Raw genomic sequence first — 25,543 nt, 5'->3', positions numbered from 1 at the left:
TTGAGATGTGGGATTTGGAATACCCACTTCATATCTTTTATTGAAATTGCTGAATACTTTATATTACACTATTTTGATTCAAAATGGAGTTTTTATAAAAAGAAACCATTGTTGAAACTGAATAAGCCAGCCAAAAGGAACAACAAAAAGTTTCAAAAATTCTGACCAATGCATGTTCTTGTACAATGCTTTGAAACCCTAATATTGTCCATAATTTCATTTAGGAAACACCTGGAGAGGAGCAAGACTGCTAGAGAAAAACTGACTTGCATTTATTACCAGCAACATTTCAAATTAATGACCATGGCCAGGATCATAGCATACAGACTACAAATTAGGTTATCAGAAAATATTGGCCCAGATTTATTTTCTTGAAATTAATACCAGAGAGAGGCATTATGCAGACTAGGGCTCCTCTAGTCCTTGGGTTTTTCTTTATGATGACAAACTGGGTAGTGCAGACTGTATTATACGAACTCTGCCTCTATGTTCTTGAAGAGTCTGGCTCTCTGTGCAGTTGGCCTAGTCCAGCCATTATCAAGGAAAAAAAAAACTCTTTGGGTGCTTGTCAGCTGCTTAGGCAAATACTGATGAAGTCAGTCATATAACCAGTACCAAAAAAAAATAAAATACCATGCGAAGAACAGCAACCATTTCAGGCTAAAGCTATACAGAATTGTACCTTTTAGTCCACACCTCTGAACCAATGATCTGTTTAAATTAGAATGGATATTCAAATTTACAGGATAAATTAGACCAGTTCCAAAATTTACATCAAATCATCCCAACACACAAAAGTTACACTTTTCCTTGTCTCACAATGGGTGAGCCCATAGAAGAATACCCTGCCGGCAGGAAGAACAAGTTACTATTAAGCAAACCTGAGTAGTGAGGATCAATAAATACAAGGAGTTAAAACGATAGTAGTCGGATAACTTGAGTCTCAGAAGCCAGGGGCTTCATTAAGCCTTAATCTTTTCCCTTCAAAGGTTTCTCTTTTTTGAGCAAGCATTTAACATCTATGCTGAGACTTAAAAAAAAAAGTGTCCTGGCTAGAGAGAGTCAACTAACTCAGCCAACTGGATGTCAGAAATCCAGTCATTACTGAACAGATCATTGTAAACAATCAAGAAATCTTTCTCTTCTTCCCTTTTCAATGGTTTCTTGTTAAAGGCAAAATTCAGAAAAATCTTTCAGGCTGAAGTCCTCGTATTTGGTTGGAAATGTTGTCCTGTTATATATAATCTCTCTATATATATTTGATTAGGCACAAGAAGGGTTATTAAATATTCAACAAGTCCTCATCACTATCATCATGAAACGATGCTGTATTTGTAGAGTTCTGTGCCTGATGCTGGCCTGGCTTTGCTATTGCTTTTGTTTCCTTCCCTCCATTCAGTAAATAAGATTTGTTATCACTGCCAAAATTGTGTGGCTTCTTTTGTGGGTGCTTGCTCTTGTCTAGTCCTCTTCCTATTTGAATCTTTACATCTGGAATGGTTAACACTTCATCCTCACTGTCCAGGTCATCCACATGGAGAGAGGTAAGGGCTTTGGATGTAACAGACTTGGTAGCAACGTGACCATTCTCCTGTCCTCCTTTGGCTGTTCTTGGATTTGGTGCTGCAACTTCCTCCATAAGCCACTCTGTCTCATTCTCATTAGCTTCTTCTTCACTGCTTATCTGCAAGAAAAGAAAAGCGGAGAATGCATCTGCCACTCCAGATCGACACACACATTGATCTCCCCAGACGTCAAACCCCCCAACATGCACGGCCTTGGTTTAAGGCAGCTGTGAGGGTAAACACTGCAAGAGCATCACTTTCCACCGTGCTGAAACAGACTTGGCTCTCTTCTTGTACATTGACATGTTATTTGGTCATTTATGGACTGCTCTTCATTTCCTCAACTCCATCTTCCTTTCCCATTTCACAATATAAATATATATATATACAAATCAGCTATGTGGCTTTCCTGATGCCACACCATATGGTTTCCATGCACTAAAGGAGTTAGGAATTGAGGGGATTATTTATTTATTAACAAAATCATCTTATTATGAAAACTTGACAAGAAACAAATTTGATTTTGTCACTGTATTACCTTTGTGTATTTGTAAGAAACACCAGATGATCTTCTGCAGCAGTTTGTTATCTTGTTTATTACGATTTCCCTAAACAAAGGAAAGAATACTACATTAGGAACACTATATCCACTTATTAGCCCTCACTTTTCTTCTGGAATTTTACCATCAACATAAAGCATGTCAGCAAATGAGCTACAAACTATCACACTGACCCTGAACCACTATATCAAAATCCAGTCTGGGATAATGTACATCTTCCCCCTTGCTACAGCTTCAGGCTGACTGTACTGAAACCCCTCCAGCCTTCACATTTAAGGGAAAAACCCCAAAAGTCAGCTGGAAAGCAGAGGAACAGCAGGACTTGCACTTTTTCCCTGACATTGTTGTATGGATCTAGTCTGACTCCATGAAAGTGGAGGGATACCAAATACTAACAATATTGTCATTGTGTTTTATGCTCCTTAATTAGCAGCTGCCCACAAGAGACCAACTCAGTTTTACACCCCAGCCCTCTTTACATGGGCCTTCAGACAGTAATGGAGAATTTGAAGGAACCAGCAGTTTGACAGCTGATCCTGCCAACTGAAAAACAGAACTCAAATCTCTGAAGTTCACCATTTTCCTTTTATTTCTGGCAGAAAACAGAGTCCTGACAAAGAAAATTCTAAAGCCTCTGAATAATTTCTTACCTCCTCTCTTTTTTGTAGAACAGCAAGATTATGAGACACGCAGTGAGAACAACCAGGAGGACACTAAGCACAGCACCAACAGCCTGGCTTCTCCTTGAAAGACCTTTATGTATTTGGGTCTCCTCATCTGTCTGCTGCTGATTGTTTCCTGGATCATTGGTTGATCTAGCAATGGAAATTGAAAAGATAAGGTCTATTGATAAATTTTTTAAACTGGATTAGAAACATCAGATTAAAAGAAGACATGCCACGCCATCCTGTCATTCCCATCTAACAACTGCACCAACTCAATTTAGGGGAGTTTGCCTGTGCTTTCAAGCTAGCAGCCAGAAAGGAAACACTTCCAGAAGTAGTCACTCCATTTTTCACAGTGAGGCTACCTACCTGTCAAGAACATTGCAAGCACCTAGATACAGACACACTCCCCTTTTAACACTGTCCCCTCACTAATCAGTAGATTAGCTGATCATATTTAATTGCAGAAATGCTTCATTGCTCCTGAAAAACCTGTAATGATTTTCCATTCCAGGTTAAAGAAGTGGGCAGATAGAGGGGAAGGCCAGTCTTTGTCACAGCTTTAAAGTTTTCCAGACAGTAAGGCAAGGGGGACCAAACATCTCACCCACAAACTGTTTGCTCCTCTCAGTAACATGAAATAGCATGTTCTGTCAGCTATAGTAGCTTTTACTTAGGGAAAACAATTACATTAATTTCATTGTGCCTCTCCAGCTGTAAGTCCAGATCAGTTTGGCAAGCTTTAATTCAGTAGTCATGTGCCCAAATGCTGCATACATGATCATCAATTTATCTATAAGCCTACTCCTTTTTTAGCTTTTCCCCTTTTCCCAATCACTGTGACAAATAAATACAAAAGAGCCTTTCACTGAGAAGTGCTGACAGAAGCTGCTTTCAGGAAACAGTTATCTACTCACATTAATGGACACACAGCAGATGTGTACCAGGTAAATAAATACTGGCAATCTGCTGTCTCATGAAGGAATTCAGGGATGCCTTCCTTCGCTTCTGGATTGCAGTGGAAGAAAATGGTTGAAGACACAAACTTTGTTTTATCTTTACCACATCTGGAGTCAGATGAAAATATGACATCCAAATCATCATCTACAATGAGAAGAAAAAATAGTTTACATCCTTGAGAACAATCTGTAAACACTAGACCCTGGAAAAAAAAGTAGCTAGCTAAAGGAAATCATTGCAGTATGAGCACAGATGAAAACAGGAGATCAAAGTCTTCTAACTTCAATTCTTTCTGTCTTCAAGTGTCAAGCCCTAACCCCTATTAAAGCCATATTTGCAACTGAGCTTACACAGCAAAAAAAAAAAAGAAAAAAAAAGAAGAAATCTAAATTATGCTAGACAGACTTTCAATAGCTTTACAGAAATGGATTAGCATAGACGTTGTCAACCAAGAATCATTTTTTGCTGAAGCAATTCACAGAGTATCAAGCAATTGTGTCTGGTGAACACATACTTACCATCAACGTAGTACTTGGCATTTCTAGCAGAACCAACTCTCCGAATGCGCCGCTCATTGGTTTTCACCTGGCAGATGTTGGCTCCAAAGCATTCTGCGGAACTTGAGTTTGTTATACCAGAAAGTTGAATTTGATACACATATTTATCACCATTTGTCCTTACATCACCAGAAGCTGTGTACAACCTGAGGAAACACAGGAAAAATCCATTCTTAAGTCTAAATTCACAGGTTGGGGTTATTCCCAAGACTGGCAGCAGTGGTAGATGCTATCACTGGTTGATTCAGAGAATGCTGAGTGTGATTCAGCAACCAGAAAAGATGCAGGACTGTGGATTCCTCCTTGAAGTAGAAATAAGGATTATATTTAGCATAAAGATAATCCTTTGCAAGCACAGAAAGCAGATTTTTCCAGTTATACTGCCCATCTAAGAGAGTATGAAGACCAAAATGTGATTCAGTGGCTCATACACCCTACTGACTGTGAGAACAACCTGGTGTGCTCTGCAGCTATGATAAACAGCACAGTTTAGTAATCTTCTCCAGAAAGGTAACTAGTTCTACCATTCTGCTGTTTTGGGGTTTGTTTGGGGGTTTTTTACTCACTTGGAATAAACATCTCCTAAAGAAAAGTTTTTCCCAGTTGCAGGATTAATGACTGTTCCATTCACCACCTCTACCTCCTGCTGCTTCACAGCACAAGCTGCACGTGTGTCCCACGTGATGTAGTAAGCACAGTTTTCTTCATCAAACCTACCAAATAAAAGATAAAGCTGATGATTCCAGGAAAGAGTAACAAGTTTTTAGCACCCTGAGAAAAGGAAAAGACAACTGCAAACCCACATGTTTGGGTTATTCCTGTCCTGCCTAAGTATCATACCTAGAGTAAGCTAAAATAGTCAAGCAGCACTCAAAAAAACAAACTACCTGAAGAATTACCTTGGATTTTTCTGCAGTTTCATGATTTTAGAAGACTTGGCTGCACCTGGACTTCCTACTGAAAATTCCAGAATTCCCACAGTGTATCAAAGGGTTTTATGGATATATTTCAGCTAGCAAACACATCAGGCTGCTTTTCTGCAGCACGTTAAACCTGCCTTTTATTTAAGCAGGACAAGAGGTATAAGCTAATGCCCTGGTTCTGGCCATGAAGCAAAAGTCCTTAAGTTTTCTTAGTATTTGTGATCATGTATATATACCTTATTTTAGAGAGCTTCTGGTTAAATACACTGTATTGAGGCAGAAATAACCTATGCTTTATTTGCTCAATCACTTACCTATAGATTGTTCTTTAATAATGTTCTTTAATAAATGGATTTTGGACAGAGGTTAGAGTGGTTGTACAATGACACTGGCTACTGGCACTGAAAACAACAGCATCCAAGCCATTGTCAGATCTAATTCAGAAGCTTAAATTTTTTCCCAGAAATTTTAGGATAAATAAAAAATATTATGTTTATGAAAATTAACAATTGCACAAACTCCACAAGACCCTATGCCTTGCAAGACCATGGATTATTTTTGAGACTGTCCAACAGAGCAGAGAGTTCCTGTCTCGAGATTTAAGGGTTTACTAGAGAGGTACAAATCAGCCATGAAGGTATGTAAATTTATTACTCACCTCTGCAGCATGGGCATGCCAACTGTTCTTGCACATTTCAGTTCTATAATTGTTGTTACTTTCTTATTTTTCCTACATTCTTGCCCACTGGAATAACTAATATATACTGTATCACCTAGAAGAAAAAAAGGTGACAAAAAGTTTTTGTAAGCAGCTGTCAGAAATTTCCTTTGCTCCTTTGCCCTTTCACAACTATAGAATCACAGATTAGCTGAGGGTGGAAGGGATCCCTGGAGGTCATCTGGTCCAAACCCCCGGCTCAAGTGGGGTCACTTGGGGCCAGCTGACCAGGACTATGTCCAGACAGCCTTTGAATACATCCAAGGTAGCAAACTCCAAAACCTCCTTAGACAGCCTGTGCCAGTGCTTGGGTAACCTCACTGTAATGAGAGGGTTTCTTGATATTCAGATAGATAATTAATTTCTTAAAGCGTTAATGACAACACTGTTTAATTGCTTCAATGTTTTCTCATGCCTTAAACATCACATTTGGTTTCATTTTTAAACAGAAGATTCACTGATAAAATATTTCAAAATAAAAGCTTCAGCATAATTTAAAAACTACTGCAGCCAGGCTGTAAGATTTAAACCTTTAACCTCTAGCTCTCCACAGGAAGAAAAAGTAACCCTACCTGTCACATTCAGCTTCTGTGTATGAACAAGTCCAAGAACTTGGACATCTCCATTGTAGCTTTTCCTGCAAATACTGGCTCTTTCAGGACAGCCCATGGGTCCCTCATGTACTCTCTGACAGAGGTTCACATAGTACCTATACAGAGCATGGAAGACAAAACTTCTTTAAAATTCTTTTAGGCTAAACTGAAGAAGTGCTACACAAACTTTATAGTCTTTGTGGGAAGCTAGACAGGCTGCAACAAACTAAATCTCAAATTAGCTGACAGACTAAAACATGTACTAAGGTTTGGCAGATGTCTTCTAACTATCATTTTCAAGTAAAAGACTGTGCAAAAAATAAAACTGCTCATTAACAGTGACTAATCTGGTACATTTTGACCTAGGTCCAGACTAGAAATTGGAAGAGTGAAGAAATATCCTGAAGTTTTTTCATTTACAAAAGTTATAGTACTACCCTAAATTCAGCATCTCCTCAGAGTTATACCAGCTCAGACATGTTAGAGCAGAGAACTGCTGGCAAGGTGGTGAATGAAACATTTTGCTACCCCACAGTTTATCATAAGTTTAGAATTAGATGCTGTCATCCTTGCCAGTTCATTTCTATTTCCTAGCTGGAGGAGGGAGGCTGGAGAGGTTGATGACTTCCTCACATTCATATTTTCCACTATGCTAATACATTGAGGAATATGGGTGAAAAGCCCCAGTAAAACATCACAAAGTAAGTTGTACATTTGAGTCAAAAGAAAGCAACTAAGTAATTAAGATTTTTCTTCAACAAGTTTAAGAATAAAAAAAACCAGCATTTCAACAACAAAATTACATTTTTAAGATAGCAGTTTAAATATAAGGTTTTTAAATAGCTTTTAGTTTAGACGTATTCATCCTTTAAAAAGGGTTACCAATAGAGGGAGAGGGTGAGAATGAAGAACATGCTTACTCAGTCCCTTCCGATAAAATGGGTTCCTTTCTCAGTTTTTTTTCATTTATATGAAGTGTTAAGCACTGACTGGTTTAAGGCACTGAGCAGGGACTAAATAGAAATTCTATGCCACATTGCAACTTTATTGATAAGTAAGCTGCTCCCTGTGAATTGCTCAATACTCACGAGTTCCCATTGTGGAAAAAGATCCATGATCCTGTCAGGGAAGAGAGCATTCTCAAGTCATATGTTCTGTGTTTTTGGACAAACTTGCACTCCATTTTCTTGGGAGGACAAACAGCTTGAGTCTTCCATTCAAATGTCACAGCACAACCAAGAGTCTCACTGAGAAGGTATGGGCTCCCAACACCAGCATTTTCATCACATGTAAAGATAATGGTAGATTCCCTTTTTGCAGTTGCTATAAGCAGAAAGATTGGAAAAAAAGAAAAGGCGTATTTTACAGGAGGTTTGCAGGCATATATGGATTTTAGTGCAGATAAATCTCTGTGTTAGCTAACACCCTTGTACATAAAGTATAGGAAGTACTTACTGCTACTACAGAATCCCCACTTGTCATCTCCCTGGTAGTTTTCAGTTGTAGCACACCATGGCTTATTCCTCCCTTCTGTAATACACTCCTCATAGGTCTTCCCTTTGTACTTGAAGGGGAACACACAGAGCTCTCCCTTGTCAGTCACTGAGAAGGAAAGGTATAATCTCATAACTACACTCAGTAGAACAGAGGCATATCTGTATTCAGAACCTTATTCAAAGCCTGTACTTCAATGCTAAAGAAAGGTCAGTGGCAGACAACAGAAATACTGAAACACGGAATTTAAACCCGATTAGAAAACCAGATGTAGTATACAATTAGCTACAATCATCCCTACAGAAAAGTTGCACTGTCTCTTCCAAGGAGATACATGTTGATGTTGCAGATTAATATGATGCTTGTGATTTAGCAAAACTGCATGTTTCTATTGCTGTATGTAAAATCTAGGTTGCTTCTTCCTGTCACAACAAAACCTCCTGTTTTAAGGGAAAAATATTTTCAACATAAAGAATGGGCCTGCTTGGATCTCACCTGGAGGGCACCGATCACCTCCTGTGTATTGCAAGATGACTGTCTCATCCTGGTGGCTATAGTCCATTCTCATTTCCTTTATGTTTCCAAAAGATGACACACCACTTTTAGATGTCAGACACACTGCCCCATCTCTGCATTTTCCCTGGGGCAAGCCCACGCTGCACACACCAATGTGGTAATTGTTGGATCCAGAAAATACCTGTGTAGACAATCAGAAGCATCACAGCAAGTCTAGAGTCAGTACTTAGAAAACCACATGAGTGTTTCATAAAACCAAGCCTCAGGCAGCATTTGCATACTGCAGAAGGAAGAGATAACTAATTTTTCAAGTCTGGCATTCCTTAATATGACAAAGGTGCAGATAAAGCACAAAGGATCACAGATAAAATATGTTCACCAGACCTGCTTTCTCATCCAAGATTCTGTCAAAGGTGAAGATTTCTCATTCCTTTACCCCTCACTGTGTCCATTAACTTCACTCTTGAAAACATTAAAATGTTATACTCTCTAACATTATTCCCTCTGTCAGAAGCCAAACAAGTATCAATACTGACCACAGAACATTTCAGCTTTTTCTCACACAGAATGCTTAAAAGAAAACCTTCCTGCAGTTTTAAAATATTGATAGCAATAGGTTATTATGAATAAAAAAATAAATAAACGTCACACCACAAGAAGGCATTACCTCAAATGATCTTCCAGAAAGGCTGGTCAGGTTAAATGTATAATGTAGCTGTTCATCAATCACAGAGCAGCCCAAAGTTTTCACTTTATCAGGACACACAAGTGGAGTTTCCCACTCAAACACAAACGTGCAGTCAACTTTCCTTATCATCTTTGGCTTACCCTGTTACCAAAGAACACAGGAAGATACATTTAATTTTTGGAGAGTTTGCTGTTGTCTCTGCACTTTCCCAATTCCCCAGTATTTAATCCCAGTGCTTCCTTACAGTTTGTTGAAGCATTAAAAAAATTCAAGAAGCACTAGATTCACATCATCATGCAAGCTCAATTTAGTGTCCAGGTGTTGACACAAAATAAAAACACAAGAAACTAATTGCAAATTTTTAAAGTTGTGTGTGAGTTCCCCCTATGCGGTAACATTTATAGAAAATGTTACCGCATAGGGGGAACACTTCAGAGTAATACCTGTAAGGTTACACTGATTCTTGTGTTAGCTTGAGGTACAAGTACAAACTTTAGGATCTAAATGAGGTGCAATACAGCATTAAGTTTAGTGCCAGCAATAAGTTATCATTACATTACTTCTGTGCAATCTGATGCTTGAAATCATCAGAATCTGTTACTCTCAAGCTTAAAGTTCATGCCCTCAATAAAATTTTAGCCAGTCAAGAAAATTAATATTATACTTCTTGGAGCGAGTCCATCCATACATTAGAGAAACAAACCCTTGACTTAGTTTTAAACAAAGCTAACACTGGTTACTACCCACTTTCCATTACATTCCAATATCAACCTAAGTTGAATAGATGTCTTACCAGACCAGTTCCTTGGCCACAGTGAAACACAATAATAGAAGTATAGTTCAATCCATTGTTTATATGACAAGGAGTAGTGCTGTTGTAAGTGATGTAAACTTCATTTGTTGCTTTATTGAACTGGGGAGGTTCAGTAACACGACCAATATCCTACACAAGCAAAAATATGTATTAATAGAATTACAGGACACATCTAGATTCCAGATCAGCCCAGAGATTCAGATCAATTCAGATTCATCTATTTGGTTTACACAGGAGCACAACTACTACACTTCCAAAAACTTGCAATCTATACTCAAAGAACAGCCATTACATTTCAATCCTAACAAAACATAAGTGGAGCAACTCATAACAGTTTTTCACTGAGCTAGACAAAAGCCAAGGAGTTTCTGCCTCTTAGAGGTAGATTCTTCTTTACATCAATATGCCAAATTATCACAACATCACTTAAAAATAGCATTAACAATGGAATAAGGTCCCTACATGACTATGGAAATTCGTCGAAAACAATCACAGCTTTTTTGCATCTATCTTCAAGAGCTTGCAAACATGTCCTCAAAAGAAAAAACCTAGATCTCTCAAGGTAATGATGCAGACAAGTTAGTCAATCCTCTGTAACAGGCTTGCTACTTATGTAGCTGTCAAGTTCTTACATGAAAGACCTAAATGCATTTTGAAGTATACTAGCATCTAGAACTGCTTCCAATTGCAACAGGCTATCACAAGATCAATTGAGCCATAGAATGGCTAAGACATTCTGCTTCCCAGTGTCCACATTTGGCACACAGAATTTGGGTACACAAATTCTTTTCCGCTACATGAAAAAAAATTCTCTGCAGCAATTTTTAGATTTATCACTGTATTTAATCTTCTGACATCCAAAAAAAACCAATGGGGTTCAGTATAGGAAAATACTTCTTCATAGGGAAAAGCAATAAAAGGGAACTTTGCAGAGGAGGTTTTAATTCTGCATTCCATTTCTTTAATCCACTGTCAACCCTCTGGTTCAAATCAGGTCTCTAGGCAGGGATACTATATTAAACTATTAAGGAAATGCACGTTTCAGTGATTCTTGGCATAGTACTTACTATTGGTGATGCATTAACAGGAACCATGCAAACAGCTGATCCAGGTGGGCAATTGACATCTTTGATGGGATTGAGAGGCTCACAAATGTTGATGTAGAAGTCTGGAGAAACATCTGTAATATCTTCATCCACAAATGCTTCATAATAGCCAGTGCGATGGATCAGAGCAGACAGGTCAATAATGGAACTGCCATTCATCACTGAGCACTTCACCTACAAGAAAATACATTTATTGCTCTTATTCTTTTATTACTAGCTTTGATTAATTGAAAAACATCTTATCCTTTCTGGGGCCAGAAGCATGGCTACATTTAAAAGTTTCAAATGTAAGTAAAGAATTTGTTATCATTTTTGCTCATCTATAGATACTAAGCACCATATGAAAAACCTTGATCATTTAAACATTCTTATGGAATGAAATCCCTATCAGAACAACACCAAGACAAAGCTCTGGCACACATACACCAGCATACATAGTCACTATGACTTCACCAGATCAGGCCCCATGCCTTCCTCTCCTCATCCACACCACCTCCAACAAACAAGCCTGGTTATAACATTATAATAATGTAAAGTCAGTGTATTGCAGTTGATGGCTTGAGTACTACCTTTCCTCAGAACCAATTTCACACACTCTTAACCTGCATAAACCTACTGAGAGTCTATGAGGAATTTGAGAAATCTATTCTTCTTTAGATGATGGAAAAGAAGCAACTAATACAATTACCATTAAAATTCAGGACAAATAATCATTGTCACTACCTAGATATCATCACACTGAAATAGCTTGGGTCACTGTGAATAAAGGGATCAGAATGTCACTATAGATCACCAATGGAATTAACAGGCTAGAGAACATTGGGGTTGGGTATTGTTGATTTGTATTGCAGCATGGTACGTATTACTGAAGGGAAACCAGAACTGTGTGCAGCTGAAGGAGAGAATGTGACAGTTCCTGTTGGTGAAAGAAAAATTGGAACATCTTTTTTTCTAAATGGAAGTGAGAGCTATTGCAGTATTGTAGAAACAGTGACAGGGAGGAAAAACTCTCTCTCTTCTCTTGTTGCAGAGAATGATGGTACACTAGAGGTAATTAAAGCAGCAAAAAGAATTATTAGGCAGATTCACAAAAGAAAATATCAGGTATTAAGAAAAGATCTAAACTCCTCCAATAGTTTGTTTGGCCTTCTACTCCATGCACCCATCCTCTACTGGTCATTTTTAAATAGCTAAAATTAACTAAAGACTACCTCAATGCATTGTCTGGAACACCAGTTCAACTAATCCGACCAGATTATGTTGTTACAGCACGTGCTGTTCATCAGAAGCTGACTCTAAATTCACTCTGTCAAGGTTTATCGGGTTTTGCACCAGGCAAACTGATCATGCACTTGCCTGGCCTCTAGTCACCTGCCCAGAAACAAAGACCATCCCCATGCACAAAGATGTTATCCTTCCTCCAGTCAACCTCAGCTCTGCTGGCCTGCTGCACTGGAGGATCTTCACCACTGCTTCCCAACATGACACCCTATGGCTTTGGTTTGAACTGTACAGAAAAGCAGCTAAGGAGGCTCCACAAAGGGGTTATTCTCAAGTGTTAGAAGTTTTAACTTGGCTCAACACACTCAGAAGGAGTTTGTCAAGTATTGCTCACCCCTGTTTAAATGTTAGTAAGGAAAGCATTCAAGAACTCCGACATGAACTTGGGTTCTGTACTACAGGAAGAAATCTTTCCCTCAAGGAATTTAAAATATACTGCTATTATATCTACCCCCCCTCAGAGATTTTAAGTCCCATGAGCATTTTCTGCAAAAGTGATTCTCACCTCTTCTTCACAAGCCAAGGAAGTATGCCAAGAGAAGTAACTAGTGCATGTCTGCTCATCAAAAGACACAAAAACAGGCCGGCTCTCATCTCCAGCATCAGACTTGCATACAAAGCTAAAATAGCTTTTATGCTTCAGTGCAGGGTCTGCAGGGCAAGGATCTCCATCTTCATAGACAAGCTTTAACACCTGATCTTCATAACTTAAAGTTTTACTCTGTTTTCCAGCATTAACTGGTTTTTGGCCACTTGTGATGCAGACAGCTAAAATGGAAAAAAGAAAAATTAAGAAAACAGATCAAGTCTGATGCAACTGCCTTCAAAAACTGCACCATACAACATAAACAGAAGGAACAGTAAGACTGTATCATCACTTTAATTTTTCTAATAAAGAATGGCTTTGCCACAGAATCCAGAATCCAGTTGCAATTAAACTGAGCTGAACTGCACTGATACAAAGACCAAATATTTCCTTTACTCATCAACCAGCTGAATGTATTGCATCTATACATGCTTAAGCAGCTACAGAGCAGTGTTTGGTTATCACATCTCTGAAAACCAAGCAATTAATACAAAATGTCAGACAGATTAATATATTTTCTTAAGATGCCTCTTAAAAACCAAATCAATCCAATATTTTCTTTAACTTCACAAAAATAATTTTCTCAACAAGCAATATTCCTATTTTAGCATTTAAGATGCTTAAGTATTATTTCTTATTCAATTTGACAGAAGAGCTAGTAATTCAACCTGCAATTAAGCAGCTATAAAACTAGTTTATTAAGCAGAAATTTAACTTCCACTGATGTTTCAGAAGCACCAAGAACAAAACAAAGCTAGAAAGAGGATGGGCAAAGCTTTGAAGTACAGACACAAAGCCCAGTGTAGACATATTACGGCAATGCATCACTATAAAGTTCACTTTAGCTGGAAGACTGTAATGTTTCCATTATCACAGCATTAAAGACATGCAGTAGAAGCAACTACATTCCTGCCTTCATGTCCATTCATTAGGAAATAAAGGGACTGGGACTTGAAGTGAGCCCATGTGAATGGTGTTGGGTAAAAATATATGGCCTCATTTCCTAAAACAGTTTTATGTTCCTGGTCAGTACAGCCACAAGCTGCTCCCTTCACTCCTTCTGCATTTGCAGTAAAATCACATTTTGCAGTAAACTTGAGCATAAGCATTTCTTTGGTTACCCTATAGTCAATGATTACAGTACCAGAGAGGATAAGTTGCTTACCAGCTCCATTAGCACATGAACTTTTAACTTCAGCACAAACATTCAACTCAATTATTCTGTTGTGTGCATCACTGATGGTATAGCCAGACTCTCGCTTTAAAGGTGTCAGATCAAAGAGGTGTCCTATAGGCAGATCAGAGAACAATTTAATCTCTTATTCAGATTAAAAATCAAGATATTTCTTTGTATTATAAGCTTTCAGTAACTTAATTTAGTCAGAAGGTTAACCAGACTCTACTTGTCTGCTAGCTTAGAAAGGCAAACAATTACTTATTCACACTAATAGAGGAAAAACTAGTGTTTCAACTATCAGCTATTTATGTTCCAAGTGACATTGCAGTACAAGAGATTTCTACCATCAGTAAGCATGTTGGTCACTATCCAAAGGATGTGTCATACTGCTCTTTACTAACAGAAGTCCCTAAAGAACACAAACACAGCAGTGCTGCTTCAAGCAGCCTCTTCCACATAGAAAATCCTGAGGCCTCCTCCTTACCTGTGGCAGGATTGGTGACCCGACAGTCATTTTGCACACTGCTTTTAAGAGGACATGCAGCAGCAGTGAACCATAAGAAGGTATATTCACAATCTTCAATGGCAGTTATAAGTTCTGGCTTTGATTCCTAAACACAAAACAGTGGAGAGAGCAACTATAGAGTGATAGTGTAAGATTCCATGCCAATGGGTTTATCCCTGCAGCCTGTAGCTGAGCTCAGTTCAAACACCAGTCCTAAAACCTGATAGATCATCATAGTCCAGTGAATTAATCCAGGAACAGAGTATTTAACTTTGATTATGTCAAATACACAATAGTACAGAATCATTATCAGGAGAAATAAAATTAATGAGAGGAGAGCTAAAGGTAGCCTAGGGCAATAGAAAATCCAAAAGGCAATTCAAATCTCATCAAATAGAAGACTACTTAATGGCAAGGCATAGAGATGCACAAGAGTTAAGAGCTACACAGTCAACAGCATTATTTACTACTTGAAGCACTTCCCAACCTGCACTACATTCATCTTCAAGATGTAAGCAGATGATCTGAAGCTATTACAGATGATAAAATTTGTGCTAACAGAGTATACAAAATGATCTCTTAAAAATTGCTCAGCATCTAGAATTCAAGTACCAGAAGTCCTTCTGCTTGCATGAACACCTAAAATCCCAGCAGAAGGAACCGAAGGAACCCACTTACAATTCTGTTTTCATCACACTTGAGTCGCAATATTGTTGTTTTGCTCCGCATTTGATCTGGACACAGATCTCCATTAACATATTTCAGGATAAAAGTGACATTTTCCCAACGAGGACCATCAGCCACTTCCCCAAGACTGGTACATTTTGTACCCTCAATGAGGGAGGCAGCGGCATCAGAAGGGCAGGATCCTATACATATAAACAAAAATTACATTATTACTTCAACTGTTAGTAAGGTGTACTTGCCTGGAATAAAAGTCCACTACTCTACTTTCAAGTATATCATGGCTGATCTGTCTCCAAGGCATTGTCCCAGCCATACTCATAGGGGTGCATTTTCCCCAAAAATTGCAACTAGCAGCAGTTGTCTCATTTTACTTAAAATCATGCAAAAAGTAGTAGCAGCTACCACAGGGGAAGTAGACTACTACAGAGTGGAAGGCTACAGTCTGGCCTTGCACTGCACGAAATGTAGAGTCAGTCAGAAGATGCCATATGGAAATTCTGAAATTATTATTTTAATCTTTAAGAGCTATAGCAAACTTTGGGTAAGGACTGAAGAGCTAGAGTACCAAAGCTATCAAGAGAAGAGCTGCTAGTGAATCTCACCCACTAAGCAGATGGAAATCAGGCTCACAACCTACCTTTCCCTCTGGTGCTAAAATCACACCACATACTGTCTCCACATGCTTTGCTTTGTGATTTATTTTGCTCAAAACAGCCACTAGCAGTACTGTCCTGCCACTTGCCTTCCCCAGCTATAGGAAGAATATATCTGTATTTTGCACTTACGTGTAGCACTGTAGGGTACCAAGGGCCTGCAGACATTAATGTAGTATTTCTGGGTAGTAGCAGATATAGCAATGGCCTCCCAGTTCTCCCTGTGTCGTGTCAGGGACGAAAAGTCATAGAAATTTCCTTCAGCATCCCTGTACAAAAGATTAAAGGCATGTAAAATAATTAGGCACTTTAAAGTTGCAATTCTTAAGTTACTACAGCAATTTCAATCTGATAACTCTAAGCAGACTGTTACACTGGAAAAGAAGTCTGCATCAGACGCAGTGGCCCCCAGAAACTTGAAATTCAGTAGAGGGATAACATCACTGCACCAGCTACTCCCACAGAAACTGTCCACATGCACACAGCTCTCAGCCAATACAAGAGTAATTCCAACTTTTAATTCAAGCATGTTGGCTTTCAGTGCATGGCAAGCATGCACACAGTTACAGTGTGTATGTATTTAACACACAGTTAAAATCCACTGGTTTACCTTAGGGTAGAGACCTATAATGAGGCCAGATGTCCAAATATTAGCCACATCTGACCCCACATCCAATCCTAATGAGCTAATACTTGACTGTGACAGAAATAAATGACATTTTTCTTGAGGCAGTGTTTGGTGGAAGTTCCAAACAGACAGCTGTAGTCTTATTTAAATTAGCTATTGTTAAATAACAACTTGACACTTGCAACAACCTAACATACTCAGATTCAACCATCAATACATACCAAACAGTTCCCTTTTATTATTCCACAGAAGAATCTCAAAGTTGTTTTTTTTTCCCAATGAAATTAGTTTTCAGAAGCACAAATTGCAAAAGTTATTTAAAATATTATGCACTGGCATTGAATGCTACATTAGCTGGTCAAAACATAATAGCTAAAGGGGCAGTGTTGCACTGCACTGCAAGAAGGCTGTATTTGTCTCTCTCAACATACAGCTCCATTTTAATTTTGTGGAAACAACTTACTTGTAGGAGCACTCAGTAGATTTAACAGGTGGGCAAGCATGCTGAGTATGCCATTCAAACATGTAGGTGCAGTCTGGAGTTTCCTTCAGAAATATAGGCTGAAAGAACACAACACAAAATTAATTTGCTTTCTCATTTAGACACATGGAAACAATGAAATGCCTCAGTCATGCTTCAGCAAGAACACGCATATTATCCTAGAGCCACACAATGCCTCTGATCAGCTAAACACGCCTTCTCCCAAGCCTGAGTTTATCCACATGCACACTTCTGATAAAAGGGCAGACATTAGGAATTGCTGCTTCCCCCAGGAAATAAGAAGACCAAAAGTAATTCTAGACAAAATTGATTTAGAACAGTAAGGGAAGCACAAATCAGATACCAAAAGCAAGTAATTTTATTTTTAACCAGTCTGGCCATGTAATACCTGCTTATTTTTAACCAGTCTGGCCATGTAATACCTGCTTATTTTTAACCAGTCTGGCCATGTAATACCTGCTTTCCTGCACATTCAACCTTCTACCTCTTATTTCTTACAAAGAAACAGCTGTTATTTATGGAAGAACATCCCTTCCCAACTTCTCCAAGAGCTCTGGTAATGACAGCCATCCCTTAAAGGAACAATATGCACTGATCTTCCTAGGCAATGATAAAGGTACCATCCATAGACAGGAGATTCAAAACATTCTTCATCTTTCTGTCCCCTCACAGCACCTTTGAATCACTTGTCTAATCTGTAAATGATTAGGCACGTTCATGTTATTCCCAGAGAAACTCTGGAAGACAGTATGTACAGGTAGCATGTTTTGAAACTAACCTCAGATGTAGTCTTGTCACAATAGAATAATATAGCAGTTGATCGTTCATATATTTTATGACATTTTTCTCCACTGGTGTAATTAATCATTATTAGACCATTTTTGAAAGTCAGTTTGTCTGTACGCAAGCCTAGAAGCAAAGAGTTGAGAAAAGTCAACAGCTACAGTAAACACACAACTGCAGTAACGCCTCTGACAACAGGGTCACAAACAGCAATAAAATTCACAATTAAAGAATAGATAGACAGACCTCAACCTTCCTCTAAAACTTGCAATCCAGTTATTGTGGGACTAGTACTCCAGCACAGTAAAGCTGAACTCATTCATAACTGAGTGTCAAGGTAACTACACATATGCCATTTTATCTGCACATTGCGCAAAAGCAGTGAGGTGCTTTATCTCGTTAGATGTACTAGATTAGCAAGAACCCTTCTTCTATTACACCCTGGTAATCTTCCCATTCCCTAGCTTCATTTAGGTAAGTGCAGTACCTGCTACTTTTTTGAAGTTAGGGTCCATCTTCTTTACTTGACAGGATGCAACACTGTGATGCTCTGCAGAGCAAGGCTCTGTTATTTCTCCACAAACTCTGAAGTAGTAGTCATACTCATCTGTACTCACTTTGATGTCTCTATTGGAAAGTGGCCTCAGGTCAAAAACATGACCATACTTTGGATCTTTCACCTGGCAATCTTTTCCTTTAAAGAGAAGTTAACAATTTAAATTACAACTTAAGATCTATTAGCCTTCCCAAATACACGGGGGACAATTAAGGCTTACTGGACAAATAAGGCCTCAAAAATGAGGAGCTACTTTAAGGCAGTGACACTGAAGAACCATCTTAGTACAAACAGCACATTTCTTTTACAACTGCCACTAAAGCAAGATGCAAAAGCCACACTGTAGTTCAAAAACTGCCCCAGAGTGGTCTCAAGTTCTTCTTTCAGCTGTACTGAAGGTTAAGTACGAAATCAGAGACACTAAGTTCAGAACTTGCTTAATTATCTGGAAAGAACAGCAAGGTCACAAGATCAAAGCAAGAGGTGTCCTAGATGTCAGTCTTGCATCTTCTTTTAACAGCTCTGAAGTTTGATGAGTTGAGAAAATAATCGGTCATAGGAAATATTTATTCCAGCTTTCAAATCTACAAAGATGCATATAAAATAAGGTTTAGGAAAATTCTAGTTTCCTGAGTGTCATTAGCTGCTATATGTCAGTGACTTTGCTGTTGCTCAAGTCCTCAGTTTTTAAAGTGACCCTTTGCTCAATATTCTGAAGCTTTTAAAAAAAATCATCAGATTGCATCACTCAAACATTACGCTCTTCTCGATCATACATGTTGGTACCCAGCTAAAGACATCAGCTTTCCTCCTTCAAAACCACAATTCAGTCACCAGTGTCCTGCACAGTAATTATGTGCTACAGAGCAGCAGTTTGTGAACATTCCTCATGCCATGTCAGTTCATCAGCAGTTTCAATAATGACTAGGACCGTTGTGACAGATCCTTTACAGGAAGTCCAAGAATAAGGAATTATCTACAAGCTGCAAAACAAAGCCTGCAAAGGCAGAGAAGATGCCTACACACTCAATCTTCCATCTAAGAGTCAATCAAGTACCAGAACTAGAACTTGTAATTTCTTGTTGCACATCCTGGAGTCAAATACAAACTGAGACTCCCCCACTGGCCTCTCACCCATTGTCTAACAAGGGTCAAGTTTTATCTTGCTTCCAGTCTTTGGTGAGGAACAGGGAATGACTTGCCAGGGACAGAATCAACTCCGTTCTCATGAAAACTGAGGTTTTATTATTTACTAGCAAGTCTGTCTGTGATTTAACAAGAGAGTAATAATGCTGTTTTGATAAAGTATTGTATTACATCTTCTTTCTCTAGATAGGCAAGTACACTTGCCTCTCATCCTAACTTGCACTTTTGACATTAGATAGGATTTGTAGTTAGCTTAAAGCTCAGAATAGACATTCCTCCACAAGCCAACACTTTTTATACAAAGATTCACAGGGCAAGAAACCAACACAGTTTCATTCAAGTATTTATTATTTGTACAGTTTGACTGATACTTTAAATCTCAAATAACTACTTACCTTCTGCTTTGTGAACAGGACATGCTGCCAAAGTCCTCCAAACAAAGACAAACTCACAGTCATTCTCTTGCTCCAACACTGGTGATCCCTACAGAAAAGAGCCATATGAAGGAGGCTTAGTAAAAATTACACTGCAAGTCTCAAAACATACACACATAGCTTTTTTTTTTTTTCCTGCAGTTTCACAGTTTAACGTCTCCACTATCAAATTGCAGTATTCATGTTCAGCAAAGAGCTGCTTTTGGTGGCTCACAGGAGGAAAAAGGATTCCACAAAAGTTCACAATTGTGTTCTACAGGTTCAGCAAAACAGACAGCTTTTTCAAGAAGAGCCAAGGAAAAACCCAATAGGTAAGATTTTACTTTTTAGAATCAGTCTCTCCATATTAAGAGGAATAAACATGGTTTATTTTGGTAAAAGCACTAAAATCCTCATTAGTAGCAAGTAGAAGAGAAAATTACCGTTGTTTGATCACACTGGAAAATGATACGTGTGGAGTAACGCTGATTATCTTTGCACGTGTCACCATTCAAGTAGATAATGCTCAATGACCCATCAGTAGCAGCCTGGGGGTTTATCTGAATGACTCCCAAGTTCTTGCTTTTATCAGTGTATTTCACACAAGATCCTATGGCACCACCTACAGGAAAAGAATTGGTGTTTAGTTCAAAGCTTTAACAATTAGCGCTAAATTGATTGTAAAATAATATAACAGGGTAGCTTCAAGAGAGCTTTGAAGTAAACTGTCTCAAACTCCTGAAGCAGAACACAAGACACACATATTCATCAACACAGTGAGAAACACTGTGTACCTAAAGCCTTTGAGGAATGTAACAAGTTACTCCTGCATACTCAAACCTTTCAAACTGCACTAATTTATCTGATTCCACAGACTTGTAAAAGACTACAGTACAGTTAAATACATTAAACTGGGCAGAAATGGAGTAAAACACAGCTTAAGCTTCTGATTCTGGCTTCATTCAGTTAGGAGGCTTCAACAACATTTGACTTTCTGCACTAGTTTCGGGTTCATTTTCTTCACAGTGGTGAATATGGGGCTGTGTTTTGGATTTGTACTGAACACAGGGTTGATAATATAGAGATTTTTTGTTATTGCTGAGCAGGGCTTACATAGAGCCAAGGCCTTTTCTGCTTTTCCTACTATAACATGGCAAGGGAAGTTGGGGGTGCACAGGAGGCTGGGAGGAGACATAGTAGGGGCAGGTGACCCAAACTGATCAAAGGGATATTCCAAACCATATGACATCATACTCTCATTAAGTGGGGGAAGGAGGAAGAAGGAGGGACATTTGGAATTATGATGTTTGTATTCCCAAGTCACTGTTACATGTGATGCAGCCCTGCCCTTCTGGAGATAGTTGAACACCTGCCTCCTCATGGAAAGAAGGGAGTTAATTTCTTGTTTTGCTTTGCTTGTATGCTCAGCTTATGCTTTGCCCATTAAAATGTCTTTACCAGAAACCACAATTTCTCACCTTCACCCTTCTGATTTTCACCCTGATCCTGCTGGTGGGGAAGTGAGCAAGCAGCTGAATGGGGCTGACTGCTGGCTGGGGTTAAACTACAACACTTTATATCTTATCTTCTTTAAAAAATAATAATAAGCTCACAGATCCTGGCAATATTGCCCTCAATGCAATTTTCCCAAATGCATTAATATACATCTCAATGCAAGAGTCCTGATGAGCATTAAGACTGCTCTCAGCTTGCAGAAGTCTGTTTACTAATACTCCTGCATATGTCACCCAGACACATGGGTGACATACGTCACCCAGATCCACGCTATTTCGGTAATTAAACAGACAGGAGTCAATAAATCTTACTAAAACACCCAGGGACATCACTCTGACTATAAGGTCTTGCATCAGAAGACACAAGTTAAGAAGTGCTTGCCACTTGGCTTACCAGGACATCCAGTCACATAGGGCAGGGGCTTGCAGACATTCAAGAAAAACGTTCGCTTTTTCGCTTCCTTTGAAGTGTCTATAGCAACCCACGGCTCACCATCTTTGCTCAAGTCACTTAAGTCATACTCATTGCCAGCAGCATCTAGAAGAAATGCAATAAGCTGAGAGAACTTAATATTTGCAGCAGGATTTGAAATTATACCAGTTTCACTGACAAATACACAACTCAAAATAAATCCAGAATCACATTAGATATGTATTAAGAGAATGTACTGTTGCCACAAAAACATCACCATGCCAAATGTAGAACACAGTTCCCTTGACAGTTACTTCCCAAATGTAACTTCTCCATAAATCAATCACAGGTGCATTTTTACAGATGTCAATACTAAATTAACTCATTTTCTTTAGAGTAGGGCTGAAGCAGCATCAGTCACATGATTAAATTTTTTCAAAGTAATTATCAACTTTCTTGTGTATACCACAATGTTTTAAATTAGCTTCTTTCCCTGTTTTTTAAGTTAAGCCTGCTTCAAACAACTTCCCTCTTCTCCCACTCTACAACTTCTACAAAGATTTTAAGTCTTACAAATGTCTTCTCAATAGGTAATCTTACAGCCCTCCACTGAGCAGAAGTTTGCTGCCCAGTTAATCCTTCTAACATGGGAAAGAGCCCACCTAAATTCCAGGTACTTACCTGTAACCTGACAATCTACAGGAGCAGGAGCACAAGCCAGAGCTGTGTGAAACTCAAAAAAAGTATCATGGACATCCAGCACGCTGTTTATCTCCTCACGCACAAACTTAAGCTCTCCAGGATATGAATCATTACAAATGAAAGTCACTCTGAACATGTCTGATGTTCCTATAAAACAAACATTTATCTACTGATAGTTCTGTTTGGAACACTTGAATTTAAGTTCAAGCTAATACTCGACTTCAAAATTTTCTAAGAGTTTCTTATTAATAACTGCTTCAAGGATAACACTACCTTGCTGATTATGGGGTTTCAGCTGTAAATATGCAAGCCTTTTTCAGAGAGCCATGAAAAATTGCCTAGCAGCCACCACTGCCTCTACAAATAAGAGACCAAAATATGCCTTGACAATGTAATCATCTTGTTGAAATGTGTCTCCTTGACACATTTCAACAACATGATTACCTTCATCGACCTCTACTCCCTATGTTCTTTGACATATATGAAGAAACAGAAAACTTTTAAAACACCACCAGTGGTAACAAGCAGCTTTTAAATTGCATCACACAAAGTTTTGGTTTGAGGGTTCCGTTTGTTTGCAAGAAGTTCAGTGTAATGACTAAAGAACAAGTAATACTGATCCTATCAAAGCACTATATGTTAAGTTCTGTTTAGTCCTCAAGAAGTGACAGAATTATGTCAGGGAGTAGTATCTGTCAGCAAAATGCTTAGTAGTGTTATAAAAATTGTAGAACCTCTCAAAGTACAATACATAAGAGCTTAATCACTGTTACATATTATGTACAAAAATGTCACAACTGAGAAAATAAGAGATAGCATCCCAGCAATTAAGCATGCTGACGCATTTGAGGTTCCTGAATCCAAACCCATTTTCCCAAGGCGTTTTGTTGTTAAGATGTCATATTCCTTTCTACAAAGCTCAGTTTCAGTATAATTGAAGAGCATCTACTATCAAAAAACCAGATATACATTTTTAATTCATTTTACCTGCAAAAGATAAAATTCATGAAGTAGGTGCATATGAAGTATTAGAGCACTAATTCAAAAAGTTCCATACAGGAGAGCACAAGCTTACCGAAAACTGACCTTTCAGATATGAATTACCTTTAGAGAGAATTATCCATGAAACTGAAGCTAAAAGCTATTACTTCACTTAGAAAAAGAACCTGAGTTCATTTTGTTTTCCCAATTTGACTATCCATTTCTCCATGCAAGAACCAGTATTTTTCATCTGCTAAGGAGAAAACCCTATAGTGTATTGAGTCACTTTCCTAGAGTTTTGAAATGCACATGTATTACTGAGCCATTACCATTTTGTGTAATGGCTAAATTTCCTAAAATTTCCATAGGAGCAAGCTTGTTCAAGTAATTAATACCAAGCCAAATATACTTCAGCACATGAACAAAAGAAGGAATGAAGACCACTCACACTAAGTTTTTACAATACCCTGTGTATTTCCTGAACTCACCTGATTCCACATGAAGACGGCCTCTGTAGGTAAGAGTTAGAAAGCCTTCACTGGATAGATAAAGGGTTTTGTCCAATTCCAGTGGCCTCAGAGGTGTCAGATTTTCTCTTTCACACCCAGCAGCTGTTTTGCCATTGATTTTACCACAATATGGCAAGTATCCACAAATGTTTAGCTAGAAATTTTGAAAACATGTAGATGTACATAGTATTAACTGCATCAGAAAAACAAGGTTCACATAGCCATTTCTACATCAGTAAAACACTTGTAGAGAACTATTTGAAACAACACAGTTGTCTTGCAGTGCAGAAATTACAGACTATAATTCAACTATAATACAGTACGAGTATCCTCAATCTTCGGATTATGGGGTCCATAAATTCTCCCCACTAGGAGTAAAGGATGTGGTTCAGCATGTTTATTCTTGGCCTAAAGATATCGCTCTGGTATTACCTATGACAGCCTAGGATTACTGACACATGCAGATTATATTAAAAACACTGATATAGACAGATATCCCTTTCTAGGCTTTCCCTGTTAATTTCTTCAGAATCAGCAGATAAACTGGCAGTACACAACAGAGTCCAGAAGGGGAAAATCACCTCAAAAAGGAGCCTCAAAAGTGTGGCTACCTCATGTTCTCCAAGAACCAGAAGTTTAATGCTTTCAAGATTAGGTAGGCGAATGAAGTAATCTTTCATTCCCTCCTTCAACCACAATGCTTTCCTGCCAACTCATATTTCCTAAGAAGACTGAGTGAAAGCTCCCCTAGATCACTATGCAAGACAAAAAATGCAACAACAGCACTCAAACAACAGAGAATGCAGTCAAAATCCTTACCGAGAATGTTTTCCCATTGCCAGTAACCGTATACCCTTGCTCAGAAGCCAATGGCCGCAGGTTGAACACAAAACCAGTGTTTGGATCTCGCACAGAGCACAACTGAGAAAAAAATTACAACAAAATTATTTTCTCCTTCTGCATTTCTTCTGCTTAGATTTTACCTCTAACTCATTTCAAGAACCAAAGCAGTGATTCAGACATATTCCTACCCTGCATAAAGAACATATATAAGCTACTCTGGCAGTAGTTTCATTCAATTCTTTTGTATATTTGTTCAATTCTTTTTGTCCACTGACATCAGCCACACCAACATATGAAAGTGGAATTTAACAGATGGCATCTATCATATTAGCTAAGAGCATGGAAATTTCAACTGAGGGCTGTTTGCACACTAATGTGTTTATGGTGAGACCTGTAAAGCAGAAGCAACTGAGTAGATTTCACAGAATATGTTGCATTGCAAGGGACCCACAAGGATCCTTGAGTCCAACTGTTTAATGTATGGCTCATATGGGGATCAAACAGGA

The 25,543-nt window shown here is 38.5% G+C and overlaps 1 protein-coding gene across 1 annotated transcript in view; it reads right to left on the bottom strand.

Moving 5' to 3' along the window:
• The window catches only part of IGF2R (insulin like growth factor 2 receptor), a 56,393-nt gene continuing 30,850 nt past the window's right edge, over nucleotides 1-25,543 (bottom strand). The window contains exons 21-48 of the mRNA XM_059467648.1: nucleotides 25,014-25,115; nucleotides 24,174-24,348; nucleotides 22,684-22,851; nucleotides 21,985-22,128; nucleotides 20,520-20,698; nucleotides 20,059-20,146; nucleotides 18,449-18,655; nucleotides 17,957-18,087; nucleotides 17,140-17,237; nucleotides 16,181-16,317; nucleotides 15,387-15,577; nucleotides 14,688-14,814; nucleotides 14,192-14,314; nucleotides 12,946-13,208; nucleotides 11,121-11,333; nucleotides 10,033-10,182; nucleotides 9,219-9,380; nucleotides 8,531-8,732; nucleotides 7,997-8,143; nucleotides 7,630-7,864; nucleotides 6,521-6,657; nucleotides 5,889-6,003; nucleotides 4,874-5,020; nucleotides 4,269-4,453; nucleotides 3,708-3,894; nucleotides 2,776-2,940; nucleotides 2,104-2,173; nucleotides 1-1,684 (exon numbers count right to left, since the gene is read on the bottom strand). Of these exons, the coding sequence (XP_059323631.1) occupies nucleotides 1,283-1,684; nucleotides 2,104-2,173; nucleotides 2,776-2,940; nucleotides 3,708-3,894; nucleotides 4,269-4,453; nucleotides 4,874-5,020; nucleotides 5,889-6,003; nucleotides 6,521-6,657; nucleotides 7,630-7,864; nucleotides 7,997-8,143; nucleotides 8,531-8,732; nucleotides 9,219-9,380; nucleotides 10,033-10,182; nucleotides 11,121-11,333; nucleotides 12,946-13,208; nucleotides 14,192-14,314; nucleotides 14,688-14,814; nucleotides 15,387-15,577; nucleotides 16,181-16,317; nucleotides 17,140-17,237; nucleotides 17,957-18,087; nucleotides 18,449-18,655; nucleotides 20,059-20,146; nucleotides 20,520-20,698; nucleotides 21,985-22,128; nucleotides 22,684-22,851; nucleotides 24,174-24,348; nucleotides 25,014-25,115 (4,650 nt within the window). The 3' untranslated portion in view covers nucleotides 1-1,282. The remainder of the gene's footprint in view (nucleotides 1,685-2,103; nucleotides 2,174-2,775; nucleotides 2,941-3,707; nucleotides 3,895-4,268; nucleotides 4,454-4,873; nucleotides 5,021-5,888; nucleotides 6,004-6,520; nucleotides 6,658-7,629; nucleotides 7,865-7,996; nucleotides 8,144-8,530; nucleotides 8,733-9,218; nucleotides 9,381-10,032; nucleotides 10,183-11,120; nucleotides 11,334-12,945; nucleotides 13,209-14,191; nucleotides 14,315-14,687; nucleotides 14,815-15,386; nucleotides 15,578-16,180; nucleotides 16,318-17,139; nucleotides 17,238-17,956; nucleotides 18,088-18,448; nucleotides 18,656-20,058; nucleotides 20,147-20,519; nucleotides 20,699-21,984; nucleotides 22,129-22,683; nucleotides 22,852-24,173; nucleotides 24,349-25,013; nucleotides 25,116-25,543) is intronic.

The sequence above is a fragment of the Ammospiza nelsoni genome, chromosome 3, assembly GCF_027579445.1.
Source record: "Ammospiza nelsoni isolate bAmmNel1 chromosome 3, bAmmNel1.pri, whole genome shotgun sequence".
Classification (NCBI taxonomy): Eukaryota; Metazoa; Chordata; class Aves; order Passeriformes; family Passerellidae; genus Ammospiza; species Ammospiza nelsoni.
This window is presented reverse-complemented; position numbering and strand designations above follow the sequence as displayed.